Here is a 15,047-nt window from a genome sequence, read left to right on the forward strand (position 1 = left end):
TAGGTGAGTCCTAATTGTTCCTGATTGGAGCAATAGCAAGAGTTACAACTGACCCGTGTTACAACTGTCCCCAGTCTCCCCTACACTATTAACACCTCGGCCTGCCGGCAGAATGAAACTGCGAGGTAGACAGGAAGTGCACGGACATGGGTGTGTGTGGGGGTGAATACTTCATAAGACTGGGGGGGGTGGGAGGGGGGGTCCTTGATTTTTGGAGCAGGGGGGTTTTTAGCGGTCCATCCTCGTCAGAGCGTGCGGTAGCGGTCCATGATTTTTGCTGGGGTGGGGGTTCAGGGTGGGGGGGGGGGGTAAGCAGCAGTGGCGGCACCAAGGGGGGGTATGGGGGGGGGGGGGGGCAAATAAAACAAAACACAAAGGGAAAAGACACAAAAAAAAAGCAAAAAAAAACCAAAAAACCTAACCCAAAATCAACGAATGACCACTGCTGGATTTGCAATAAAATAAATAAGATTAAAGTAGGTAATTAGCACCAACTAGGGGATGGGGGACGTCTAGTTACTCTCTGGGTGAATAGTAGTTCTATCTAAATACTCTATAAAAGGCTGCCAGGTTTTGTTGAAAACATTATTAGAACCCGCCATAGACAATCGAAACTTCACGCGTTTGATATGAGTTAAGACTTCTCTAAGCCAGCTATAAGCAGATGTTGTAAAAAAGGGGTAGGTATTAGAAGTTTTCTTCATCCTGCTCCTTTCCAATCATTTAGATTGGAATGATTTAAAAAATGAAATGGAAAAATGAAATGAACTAAAAATGTATATAAATGAAAAAATAAATAATAAAAAATAAATAAACAAAATGTAAAGAATTATATAATAAAACCATATTTGTAAAAAAAAAAATCAAAATCAAAATGCACTTGTCAACTATCATTGCAAATAAACGGAACATGATTTTAAAATGTGGATACGAAACCAAACATCTGATGTCAAACATATGACCTTGGATGGTTGATATACTCCTTCTTTTCAGATTTACCCTGTTCTACACCACATTTCACTATCCTCCAAGGTCCAAATGACAAAAATCGTTGCCCTGAGTGGGATTTGTGGCACAGTAAAAAAAAAAAAAAAAAAATCAAAACATATCCTACTGACAAATATATATATATATATATATATATATATATATATATATATATATATATATATATATATATATATATATATATATATATATATATATATATTGCAGTTTGTTGTTTAATGAATAGGTACGTGAGGTTCAAGGATTATCTCCAAATTGTTGCCTCAGTGATGCACCTTCCACACGTACAGTACAACATGTAATTTCTGAACACCTGCTGCTTCCGACCTCCACATTTAACTGAGTGAATGACCTGTTATTTTCTCTCCTCTGTCACTTCCTTCGGTACATATTGATCAGATCTGCTGTTGACAGGAATCAGATGTTAATTCAGTTGGGTGCCCACGTTACCTCAGGTTTTATTTTTTGATTTTTTTTTTTTATTGCCGCTCTTAAATGCATCCCCTCCCCCACCCACACTTCACCTACTGCTATTATCTCATTGCAGAAAGCAGACCTGGCAGTAGCCCCTCTGGCCATCACCTATGTCAGAGAGAAGGTCATCGACTTCTCCAAACCCTTCATGACGCTCGGGATAAGTATCCTGTATCGCAAGCCCAACGGCACAAACCCAGGGGTCTTCTCCTTTCTCAACCCCCTCTCACCTGATATCTGGATGTATATTCTGCTGGCTTGCTTGGGTGTCAGTTGTGTGCTGTTTGTCATAGCCAGGTAACATGTCAACCATCCCTTCCTTCCTTCCTTCCTTTCCTCCTTCCTTACTTCCTTTCTTCTTTCCTTCCTTTTTCCTTCCTTCCTTCTTCCCTTCCTTCCTTCCTTCCTTCCTTTTTCCTTTCTTCCTTCTGTCCATCCTTCCTTCCTTCCTTCCTTCCTTTTTCCTTTCTTCCTTCCATCCGTCCTTCCTTCCTTCCTTTTTCCTTTCTTCCTTCCGTCCTTTCTTCCTTCCTTTTTCCTTCCTTCCTTCCTTTCTTCTTTCCTTCTGTCTTTCTTTCTTTCTTTCTTTCCTTCCTTCCTTCCTCCCTTCCTTCTATCCTTTCTTCCTTCCTTCCATCCTTCCTTCCCTCCTTCTTTCTTTCTTTCTTTCTTTCTTTCTTTCTTTCTTTCTTTCTTTCCTTCCTTTTTCCTTTCTTCCCTTCCTTTCTTCCTTCCTTCCTCCTTCCTTTTTCCTTTCTTCCTTCCATCCTTTCTTCTTTCCTTCCTTTCTTCTTTCCTTCCTTTCTTCTTTCCTTTTTCCTTCCTTCCTTCCTTCCTTTCTTTCTTTCTTTCTTTCTTTCCTTCCTTTCTTCCCTCCCTCCTTCCTTCCTTCTTCCCTTCCTTCCTTCCTTCCTTCCTTTTTTCTTTCTTCCTTCCGTCCTTTCTTTCTTCCTTCCTTCCTTTCTTCTTTCCTTTTTCCTTCCTTCCTTCCTTTCTTTCTTTCTTTCTTTCTTTCCTTCCCTCCTTCCTTCCTTCCTTCCTTCTTTCCTTCTTCCCTTCCCTGTGTGCGCCTGCTCTCATTAATATCCTGCACTTCCTCCCTCTGGGCCTGAAGAGGGGAATTAATTCACTAAAATCATCAAGTCGCGGTTGAAAAAAAGCACCTGTGCACCTTATACACAGATGAATTCAAGGATTTAGATGCAGTCTACGACAAAAGAACATCCAGTTTAAACATGTTACCTTACCAGTGTGTTTACCTGTTTGAACCCATTTATTACAAATGGCTGCACAACTATCAAATCATCCAAAAATCAATAATAAGTCTATAATATGCGTAATGATTCTGAAACACGGATGAGAGTGTCTTAAAGGTCTTCAGGGAGATATTAGAAAGCTGGATAAATTCCGGTGTCTTCCAGCTGATCTTGAAATAACCATTCAGCAGCTTCAATGACAGCAAATGATTATGGAATATTAATTAAAAAAACATGTAAAATACAAAAAGGGAACTAAAACAAGGAAAACACTGGTATGGTTTTTTGAACATCAACCGTTTCTTAGCACTATTCAAGGCATATATGAGCATGTACGAGTCAACTGAAAACCAACTAACCCTTATACCTATCTTAACCAGTTCTAATATGTGTGCAAGTACAATGTTGGGATTGTACGAGCAGAGTTTTTTTGCTGAAATGCCCCCAAACCCCCCCACCCCCGATGCATGGCCGACGAAGAAGGATGTGTGTTAACCCCAGGGCTCTTCCTCTCCTGCTTTGATCCCCGAGAGGTTTGGGTTTAATGCACATTTTTATGATCAAATGTTACCGGCAAGATGATCACATGAGAAGAAAGCAGCAACTGTCACCTAAGTTAGTTCAGAATATGCAAATTATACGCGCAGCCCTTTGCTACTCGGTTGGTCGTGGTAAGTGATTAGCATGCAATTATACTGATATTCTTCTGGTAATAATAAAACAGTAATTGTATTAAATTTTAATGCTTTTTGTTTGGGTGCATGCATTGTGCCTTTTTGCTCACAGTGGCAATAAATCACACATTTCCACATGCTGTGAGACCACAAATAGTCAGCAAAGTTAAATCTGAAGTACAGTGTTCCCCACAGTTCGCTGAGTTGGTTCTCTCATAATTGTAGTATTGATTGCACAGCCACCAATTGATTGGTCAATCCCCTAAATGCAGAGTATATTATTTTCTTTAATCCTTTTCGAATAGAGTGAGCGCAGTGAGCTTATGAAGTCCTGGTTTTGCACAATAAAACACTAAACACTTCAATCTCACTGGGGATTCATAACATCTTTGAACAGCTTCCCACACACGTACTTTTTTTTTTTTTTCACCCAAGTAAGCTATCTCATTTCGAGCTCCAGAGAAATACTTTTTACTCAGTGGTTCCTTCCAGCTCTGTTTGTGGTCCGACTGATTTTTTTCTGTGTATTAACAAAACAAATAATACTCTCTCGGATCACAAAGCTTTTTTTTTTTTTTTTTTTGGTGTAAAAAAAATGTCCACCTGCCAAGAAGAATAGGTGATTTAAATTAAATTACATTATAGCATGTTAACATATATTTACAGATTGGTTCTCTTTTGCAGTCCAAGTCTTGTGGTTTTAACACCCCTTATACAGCATCTTGACTTGGCCTGAGAGAAGAAAAGCAACAGATCTATAAAGCCAGCCAGAGTAATTGAATCCAACAGACAGTTAATGGAGGGACCGTGTTGTGTTATTGTGGCTAGGGACAGGCAGACGGGAGTCGGGACAGAAAAGGGGGAGAAGAGGGAGGAAGGATCTTTTTAGAATTCCGTGTGCAATTCGACATGTCCCTTGCGCTCCGTGTGAGGAGGTGACCTTACGTCCGCATGTTTCACATCCCCTTCTTCTTGGTGATCGGTGTGCAGAACACGACCCGTAGGAATACAGGCCGGCTGCAGGCAAAGGTCATGCTGATGAACCACTGAGGCCCGATGCATACAGAATACACATGATGACACTGAGAGATACAACACAATCAGCGCATGTGTGTGTTTGTTGTGTAGACTTCCAAGCACCGCCTTACGTCACGTTGTTGCACGTCTTACATTCTCTCACTATATTCCTCAGCCCGCAGCTCAACATTATACGTCTGCGAACAACAACATAAATAAATCATCACATGAAATATTCGAAATGGATTTGATTGAACCGATGCAAATACACACAGAGAGAGACAAATGCACACCCACGCACTGACATACACACAGCTACAGCATAAAGGCACATGCAAACATTCATGCACCAGGGGCTTGTTACACTGAGGCACACAAAAGCGCACGTAAGAAAAACACATTTTAACACGCTCGCTGCATTCTGCATGGTACGACAAGGCCATTTTGCCGTTTCGGTTGCTTTTGGTTCCAAGGAGACAGAACTCATTGACATTCCAGCAAATCAGACATCCTGATCGGGTTGACATGAAAAATTATAGCATGCCATCACAACCATGTTCAAGTAGATGATTCTCAAAGGGACAGCGTAGAAAATAGCAGTAAAGGAAAAGGACCATGACAAAAAAAAATAATGCTGTATGTGTGACGCATGGTGTAAAAACACCCTTAATTAGGCTGCTGTTACAACAAAAAAAAGATTAATAATAATAATGGATTAGATTTCTATCAGTGGCAATTTCTCATAGACTGCAAGGGAAGCCCGGCTCCCCCTAAAATTACAAAAATTAAATGGTTAAATATGTACGGTCGTGTTGACAATTCATTGACTACAAATGTGTTAGAACACATTCATCTCACAGACGAGTTCATTCAGAATCAGCTTTATCACAAATCAGCAGACTCCATGTTGTTCACTTCTCATACATTCCCGTTGCGCTGTTTTCTCATTCGATCTCTGCTCAGTGCATTTGCCCGTAGATGCTCAGTGTCCATGCACTTCAATGGGACTGAGTGGAATAGTTTTTTTGTTGCCTCAAAACTGGACGGTAATTGGATAAATGCCACGATATTGTCCCGCCCCCAGATGTCTGGTGTCTCTGGGGGTGAATGGAGTTGTGGGCGGAGCTCGACTGGGCTGGACGCTGGGCTTCCACATGCTGATTGGAAGATCAGTCAAAAGGCTGAATCCCATTTGACTGACAGCTAGTTTGAGACATACTCCTTCACTGACACAGTTCAGTTTAATACCTTTGAATGCTTTTGTATGTTTTTAAAATCTTTTTTACTAGTCCTTAATTAAATATCTATAATCTAAAAGCACGCCTATTTTGAAATACTAGAGCAAATTATTTGTCCAAACAAATGTACCTTTAGTTGTACCAGGCATTAAAATGAACAAGAAATTGAAGAAAACAAGAGTGGTCAAATAATTTTTATATCAAATGCCCAGGGAGCAAGTGGGTAGTTAAGAGCCTTGCCCAAGGACACATCAGCCAGTCCGGGGAATCGAACCAGTGGCCTTTCAGTCACAAGCCGACTCCCAGCCTTCTAGGCTGCAGCTGCCCCCGAAATGTCAAAATGAATGCTTTTGCATATTTTCTTAATCTTTTTCACACTTAATTAAATATCTGTAATCTGAAAGCACATCTATTTAGAAATACTAGAGCAAATTATTTGTCCAAGCAAATGTACCTTTAGTTGTACCAGGCATTAAAATGAACAAGAAATTGAAGAAAACAAGGTTGGTCTAATAATTTTTTCCGCGACTGTATAGACAAAGGTGGAATTTAATATGTCAACTATTAGACGTAACTCCTCAGAGTACAGGGTCAGTCTGTCTAAAAGTTAAACCTCCTCTCAGCACTGTCCAATTTACTTGAATTAAGTTTTCCACCACATCACACTAAATTACTCATAAATCATAAATGAACACTTTGTTTTTGGTATTTTCACGTCACCTCATAAAAATATCACGTTAAACAAATGTACCTTTAGTTGTACCAGGCATTAAAATGAACAAGAAATTGAAGAAAACAAGAGTGGTCGAATAATTTTTATATCAAGCACCCAGGGAGCAAAGTGCCTTGCCCAAGGGCACATCAGCCAGTCCGGGGAATCGAACTGGTGAGCTTTCAGTCACTAGTCAACTCTCCAGCCTTCTAGGCCACAGCTGCCCCTAAAATGTCAAAATGAATGCTTTTGCATATTTTCTTAATCTTTTTCACACTTAATTAAATATCTGTAATCTGAAAGCACATCTGTTTAGAAATACTAGAGCACTAGAGCAAATTATTTGTCCAAGCAAATGTACCTTTAGTTGTACCAGGCATTAAAATGAACAAGAAATTGAAGAAAACAAGGGGTGGTTTAATATTTTTTTTCCGCGATTGTAGGCCTACAGCAATAACGCAATCTTTGTGCAAAGTAGTGCTACCATAAAACAGCCGTCACGTAACATTTGGTTCGCTAATGTGAAATACTGCTTTGCGTCTTGTAAACAGGGAACATATTCTCCATATATCCCTGTTTTTCTCTAAAGGCACATCTGACAAATAGCATCACGTCGGTACATAGTCTGAAATCTTAAGACTCAGCCCACAGGCTTATTAGTATGCAGCTTGTTGGGGAAATGCTCCTAAACAGCCTTACCTGATGGGCCCCGAAGCTTTGCATAAACAATGTTCCCTCTATCAACCACTTCAGCACAAACTCAATCAGTTCCTGATGCTTAACGCTAACCCAATCACCTCGTGCTAATGCCATGCCACTTTTGCTTAGGGTAATAAATGAGAAATGTCCACAACTGACCTGAAGACACTGACAATCAGCCAAGGCGAGCGGCGGGAGACTGAGGGTAAAAGTGGGAGGTTTTCAAAAAAAAAAAAGCAAGTGGACTTCTGGGGAAAAATGATGAGGTGTAAGCCAGAATGGGGGTGGCGGAAAAGCTTGAGATAAAAGTGTGAAGGCAGAGTGAGAAATGAGTAAAAGCAGCTGTGGAGGAGAGTAGAAGATGGTTAATGGGAGCCTAACATCGAGAAAAAAAAGGAGGATGTTACCCCACTGCGGCAGTGACTGGAGTTACTCGGCAAAACACATAAAAGCTTCTGAGTCAGTGAATCCAAATGAGTTCCAAAGAGCATTACGCTCTGGGACATTATCACCAGTGACAGTGTTATTTCAGTTTATTGATCTGTCCTCACAATAAACTGATGGCATTTGAATATGCCAATAAGCTGATCTCAGTGAAAGCGAGAATGATTTGCTTTGGTCTCTGCAGATGCACTGACCCTGAAGCTGCAACGTAGGATTTCTATGCATTTCCATTCTCTTTGTTCTTGCAATATTTTAAAATGTATGTATTTTTTCTGCACCAGGAAGCACCGTTAGGAACTTTATGCTGACATATCTGTCTTTCTTCTCTCTCCTTTATAGGTTTAGTCCATACGAGTGGTATAATCCGCATCCATGCAACCCAGACTCGGATGTAGTGGAAAACAATTTTACGCTGCTCAATAGTTTCTGGTTTGGAGTTGGGGCTCTCATGCAGCAAGGTAGTTGCCTCAGCCTGTGTCTGCTGGTGCTCTGTGGAGCTGGAGCTCTCTATATCCCACTGTCTCTGAGGGTTGGATTGTTTTATCCCAGCCAGCGGCAACAGGGAGACACATCTGGGAATCTGCCGTTGATAAGGCAGAATTCTCAGCAAATGAACGTATACGTATTTTTTATCAGTCAAAGGAGCATAGCTCATAGTTGCATAGAAAAGTAACATGTATATGGAGCTGATATGAGATATTTATAAGCATACCTTACATTTATCAACTGTAATTTAAAGGAGTCATATTTTACTAAACCAACTTTTATTAGTCTTTGGTACATTTATTTGTGTATTTGGGGATGCTAACAGTTCATAAAGTTTGAATTTGAACCCTCCAGGTGCTGCAAAGCTATCTTTATACACTGTAAAAAAGTGTAATTTTCTCATTTCTAGTCAAAATATCTCATCACACTTAAAATAAGACATAATCACCTAAAGAGTAACTTTTCAGTGAGATAAAAGAACTTATTTTTAGACAATAGATCTTGAAAATCTTATTTCAAGAAATCTTACCAAGATAATTTTCACTTGTTCCATTTGCAGATTTTTTTGCTTGAATTAAACAAAAAAATCTTGAATTAAGCAAAAAATCTGCCAATGGAACAAATGAAAATTATCTTGGTAAGATTTCTTGAAATAAGATTTTCTAGATCTATTGTCTTAAAATAAGCTCTTATATCTCACTGAAAAGTTACTCTTTAGGTGATTATGTCTTATTTTAAATGCGATGAGATATTTTGACTAGAAATGAGAAAAATTCACTTGGTAAGATTTAGATTTTTGCAGTGTATTCATGCCAGCAAAAATCGAGTGGATTTCTACAATCTGTTTCAATTCCTTCTTAATTTGTTACCTTTCATTACTAGTTACGTCACAACATTTGCACATATAAGGTCAAGACTTCCGGTGAACATTTCTCTGAGTACGAAATAATTATTTATCAGCAGCAGCGGTTGTGGTCCATACTGAAAATATGTCCAAACTTCCAGCCGATTACCTAAAATGTTCAGTTCTTGGTCATATTAACGAACACAAGTGGCTGAACAGGACAGAGCAGCACAGTCAACAACCTGGAGGGGGCGGGGCCTGAATTGGCTCATTAGCATTTAAAGGGCCAGTGCTCAAAACAACTTTTCTCGTGTCAAGATTTAAACAGTCTAAACCAATTAAAACTTTTAAAAAGATGTACTAATGAACTATTATTCAAAAATATAGGGCTCAGGATTGACTAAAGAAAATACTTGTTTAAAAGACAAGGATCGATATTGGTAGTTGAGATAAGGATGTGATTTACCTGAATTAAATTAAATATGTGTTCTTTTCTGTTGTATATTTAGCAACGATTACATTTTTCATTACATTTGTTTTCTTGTGGAAACATTGTGTTAATTGTAAAAAAGGTTTGGCAAAATAACTTCAGCTTAAACCCTTTCGGTCACATTGTATACAGAACAATGTATATGTTGTTTTTGTTTGTTGTTTAACGTAATTAACGACTGAATAAACTACTACTACTACTACTACTACTACTACTACTACTAAATAAAGTTGAAGATGGACTTGTGGAGTTGAATTAATGAAGAATTCAGACCCAAGTATAGCATTTAAAATTTACGTAGACCACATGGGAATGTTTTAAAATGCATAATTCCATTTAAAAAAGCAAAATATCACTCCTTTAAATAGACAGATTATGAGGTATGAGAGTATGAGGTGTGTAAATATGTTTATCGTAGTGACGGTACGCCTGTTAGCCGGTGTTGTCTCCTCTTGTCCTTGGCCTGTCAGCACCTAGAGATCAGTGGGGTGTGGAGTCAGGATGTGAGGTTACCTTGGGTACATGACTCTCTGGCCCAAACAGCCTGTCACACTGTTCCTAATGATTCAGTCTGAATGTATTTAACTTGATATGATTGATTTATGCAAGCACCTTTTTCTCAGAGGAACACTTAAAATAGTGCTCTTCTGTATTTCCTGCATTATTTAAAGTCCTCTCTTGTGAGTGAGACAAGCTAATTTAGCGTGTTTGAAATCCAACAATCATCTTGTTTCAAGTGCTTTCTCGAGTGATTTCTATCGAAAAACAAGCGCCACATCTGGCTTATAGCAGAAAACCATAAGAGTGCTTGAAAGAAGTTGAAATAAGTTTTTATAGGACCTAACGGTAACACTTTACTTGAAGGTCTAGTTTATAATGCATTAAACGCACATTCATAAAACATTATAATGCATTTATAATGCATTATAAAAGTCATTACAACAGTTTATGATCATATAAAACAACTTATACCAAGGTTAATAAAGTATTATAAGTGTAGGCATAATGTATTATAAATTCAGCTTTCATAATGTTATATACATCCATACCAAAGCAGTGTGAAGGAATTCATTATTTTTTGGTGGGGAACTTTTGTTAGGTTTTGTCACTGGTCCCTATACCCATCTATTTTAGGGATTTCATATTTATTAAAAAAAAAAAAGTATGTGTTTGAATTAACAAAATTTAGAGTTGCCACATTATTTTTTATTTATGTACAAAGCAACATGTAACACTACTATTTACTGTCTGTGTTCTTTTAATGTTTTTTGTTTGTTTTTGCAAAATAAAGAGTTATTAAGAACACTTTGATTATAATTTTTACACTTTACTTAGAGCCAGCAGATACTGCTCATATGTCATCATACTTGTGTTATAATATCATACAATTGCTAATAACCTTATACAGTGTTGTCACTTTACTGAAAGCTCTTAAAGTCCTCCTGTAACTTATTATTGATGTTTATAAGGTATTATTCAGTTTCAGAAACTACATGTCAGAGCAGTTCTGTGTGTCTTTAGAAGTGGCTAGAGTTCTGATGGTTAGAATGTGTTCTGTAACCCAGGACTGGAGATTCTTCCTTCAGACACTGTTGTCACTTTGGTATGGATGTATAAAACATTATGAAAGCTGAATTTATAATACATTATGCCTACACTTATAATACTTTATTAATCTTGGTATAAGTTGTTTTACATGATCATAAACTGTTGTAATGACTTTTATAATGCATTATAAATGCAATATAATGTCTAATGAATGTGCGCTTAATGCATTATAAACTAGACTAGTAAAGTGTTACCAAACTAATCTTATTTTTTTAGGTGGTAAAGAATAGAAAATAAAACTTTACTTTTCACTACAAGACTAGCAGTTGCAGAAATGAAAGGTTTTGCAGTGTGACCTTCACTGGCCAACTCCTTCCTCATCCCAGGTTCAGAGCTCATGCCCAAAGCCCTGTCGACTCGAATAGTTGGAGGCATCTGGTGGTTCTTTACCCTCATCATCATTTCCTCCTATACGGCCAATCTGGCCGCTTTCCTCACAGTGGAGAGGATGGAGTCACCTATAGACTCCGCTGATGATCTCGCCAAGCAGACTAAAATACTGTATGGGGTGGTGGAAGACGGCTCTACCATGACCTTCTTCAAGGTAGCTGCATCTGCCGTGGTGCTGGTAGTGCAGTCATCAAGAATTTTAGTTTCTTAGAGAATTTTTTTTTTGTAGGAGTATCAGTTTTTGAGAAATGTTATCTGGTTACTTGCAGAAGACAAAAATCTCCACCTATGACAAGATGTGGGAGTTCATGAACAGCAGGAGGCAATCTGTAATGGTTAAGAACGTGGACGAGGGCATCCAACGCGTCCTGACCTCAGACTACGCCTTCCTCATGGAGTCCACCACCATCGAGTTTGTCACGCAACGCAACTGCAATCTCACACAGATCGGAGGCCTCATTGACTCCAAAGCCTATGGAGTGGGAACACCTATGGGTAAACAATTTCAAAGTACTATATGTCTCTCAGTTGGCTGCTGTGCTGTGCTATGAAATATTAAACTAGCTACAAGTCAGAAAGAGATGCTGCAGATTCTTTGTGACAGGTAAAGGTATATGGTGCTGATGGATATTCTCTGAGAATGGAAAGGTTGACCTTTATTGATGGGGTCACTTGTGTAATGGCTCAACAGAGTGAGGTGTAAAAGGTTTAGCTTAATGAAAAGTAAATGGCTGAAGAGGTTGAATTTATGGATAAGGTTAAAATGTGCCTGAGGCTCAGGAAGCAGGTTCCATTTGAGCTCTGCCTTTGCTACTGTGGTTTTTTTGTAGTCTATGATATTCTCATAGGATTAAACAGTAAAGAAGAAAACCTGGGCCCAGGTCATCATTTTTCTTGGTTGTTCTGAACTGAACTGAACTGAACTGAAGAAGTCTCTTTTCAAAAGAGCTAAACCGGTCCAGTTGAACCGAGAAGAACTACCAAGAAAAACCTGGGTAACACAATGTTTGCCAATACTTAAATGGCATGTTTTAGCCTAATTCAGAAGGCAAGGCAATGCAACAATCACAGAAAGCAACCTGAAAGTCAATTTAGAGCAATTCTGTGTAACTTATTTGACATTGTCTGGAATGTATTAGAGCATTAACTACACCAAACAAAGCACTTTAGAGAGTATAAAGCAACCACTGAGAACTGTTTTAGCTGCTTACTGGATCTGTCGCCTTTCAGAAATGAGTGTTTTTATGTGGCAAGAAAAGAAGATTTTTCTTGTGTTTTAGCTATGCTAATGTTTCACTTCTGTCACTTTGTTCACACTTTTGTTGTATATCAAACAGTCTGTCAGGTAACTCAACCCTGACACTCCAGGGGAAAGCTGGTGATGGTTTTAATCCCAGTGTCACAGAGGTTGGAGCAGTTGTGACGAGGCCACAGAGAGCTGTGCAGGCGGCTGTAATGGTCACATCGATCATCAGCAAAGCAAATGAAATGAAATAGCAAATGAAGGCCATCAAAATAGGGAGAATTAATCCTGGCCATCCACATCTGGACTCAGCTACTGCTGATGATGGTGTGGCAGTTATGGATCTGCAGGGAAGCCGTGATTGCCGTGACTATAACAAAGCTGAGGTTATGCTGTGAAATATAGTCCCACTGTGGCTCCATAAGTGCAGGAGCACTTACACTGATGCCCTTGAGATGGCCACAGAGTCCTTCCTCTTCACTCATGTGGTGACATAATGTAACACAGATATGACCACAAAATAAATTAAAATCAGTTTAAGTCACAAGTGGTTTAATATATAAATTCATACTTTTTTTTTTTTTTTAAGTCAGCTTTGAAACCTATTATGACCCACTTGTTCTTTCAGTCATTAATTCTAATGCTCATTGCTCAGTGTTTTAAAAACAGAACTGATTACATCCTTTTAAAATGTTCTTCCATCATAGAAAAGGTCTTTAGAGAGTTAATTGCTTCATTAAGTTTGAAGTGACTTCTGTTTTCATGCCAGAAGTCCTCTTGGAAGGACGAAAATACTTTAGATTTTTGGATTGTGGTTTTCTGTCTTTGACCATATCCATCCTTGTCCCAAATGTTATGAAGACCAAGACCTTCATGTCAACCTTCAGCCTGTAACTTTTGAACTGCTGAACACTGTTCAGTGTTTTGTTCCCTGTTGGGCTGTTACAGCAATAAACTATGCAATTCATATAATAAGTCTCAAGCTCTTGGTGCTTGTCAGGTTTTCACAGGCCCTGTTCCCAAAACACAAATGCGTTATCTACAGCCATCAACCTAAACTGTGATCATATTAATATTTGAAACCAGACAGTGTAGGAGTGATGGATGTCCTCTGGTGTTGAACATCTGTCAGGTATTTGTGTATGCGGTGTGTCAAGCACAGCGCTTTTCCATTCGCCCGAGCCCAGCTCTCCATATCCTCCTCTCTGAGGACCCATCCTATTAGCATTTATCCAAGGCCTGCTTTGTTAGGCCATCATTAATCATTTGAAATATGAGGGGAGCCTGAATCTAGGGACTGAGACACTTGATAGATCTCTTATCTTCAAATGAAGCAAGCATATGCTTGTTACACGCGTGTGCGCATGGATATACACAAGTGAGAGCAGTACAGGTCTACTGCGCATGCACAGAACACACTGTCTAAGAGCTCTAATCCACACAATCACATGTACATATCTAGCAGAAAGGTACATAAAATAAATATTAAAGACAATTTATGAACAAAGAAGAACATTTCGATATGTATTCTAAAATTCATTGGCACTTGGTGAATTGTCCCCTTTGTCTGTCCAAACACAAGGAGCCCAGGTAATGAAAGGATGATGGATGGCAACAGATAAATGATAGATGAAACAGAAAGCAAATCAAGTAGAGAGGCCGACAGGGAAAACTTATGAGAGCAGCAGACATGGTGATGCGTCCTGCTACCTGGAGCCCCTTGAGTTCTCTAAGAGCATTAGTACAAAATGTTCCCATGTTCATAAAATGGTCTCTCTTATGTAAATTTGAAAATGTAACATTTTAACTACAGTTCCGTCTCTTTTTTGCCACTTTGAATTGCACATGAGCCAGATTCCGAAAATGGAAAGGGAAACGTACAACCAGACTTCATTAGATATGAGCTCTTTAATCACATAAATACACTAACAAGCTTTTAAAGCAGTCTATAAATGAAACATGAACGCTCACAGTAAGTATTAATCTTTCTTGGCCTGGTTGGGGCAGAGTGTGTGCGCTGCGTCTTGATCGGCCTTGTGTTGTGTCACACATGCTGTGGCGGGGAGAGAAACACGACCCCATTCGGGTACTCTGCAGCGATTACTCCTTCTTTGATCATACCAGCACCCGCTGCGCCTTAATGCCTTGTCGCTAATTCTGGCGCACTCCCACCGTCTGTGGATTTGGGTTTTTTTACTTTTCATAACATTAACGTGCATAAAAAATACACTGATAGAACAGCCCTATCTCAGAAATGCACATATAATCCCAAGCACATATGTAATATAATGTACTCCCCACTGGGTTTGTCTGTTTCCTGTTTATACTTACAGTTTATGGCAAACAAAAGTGTGTGTGAACAGCAGCTAATTCATCAGAAACCACAGCAGCTCTGCTCCTCCATACACAAAGCCACGTCTTTGTTGCCAACTCACTGTGTATAATAATTCCCACACTGCAGAGA

General features: G+C 39.0%; 1 protein-coding gene across 1 annotated transcript in view; it reads left to right on the forward strand.

The window, feature by feature from the left end:
- LOC115415221 (glutamate receptor ionotropic, kainate 2-like) overlaps positions 1-15,047 on the forward strand; it is a 114,558-nt gene that overhangs the window by 79,827 nt on the left and 19,684 nt on the right. Inside the window, exons 11-14 of the mRNA XM_030128728.1 lie at positions 1,556-1,779; positions 7,862-7,980; positions 11,277-11,494; positions 11,610-11,835. Coding sequence (XP_029984588.1) covers positions 1,556-1,779; positions 7,862-7,980; positions 11,277-11,494; positions 11,610-11,835 — 787 coding nt within the window. The remainder of the gene's footprint in view (positions 1-1,555; positions 1,780-7,861; positions 7,981-11,276; positions 11,495-11,609; positions 11,836-15,047) is intronic.

This window comes from Sphaeramia orbicularis, chromosome 24 (genome assembly GCF_902148855.1).
Source record: "Sphaeramia orbicularis chromosome 24, fSphaOr1.1, whole genome shotgun sequence".
In the NCBI taxonomy this organism is placed as follows: Eukaryota; Metazoa; Chordata; class Actinopteri; order Kurtiformes; family Apogonidae; genus Sphaeramia; species Sphaeramia orbicularis.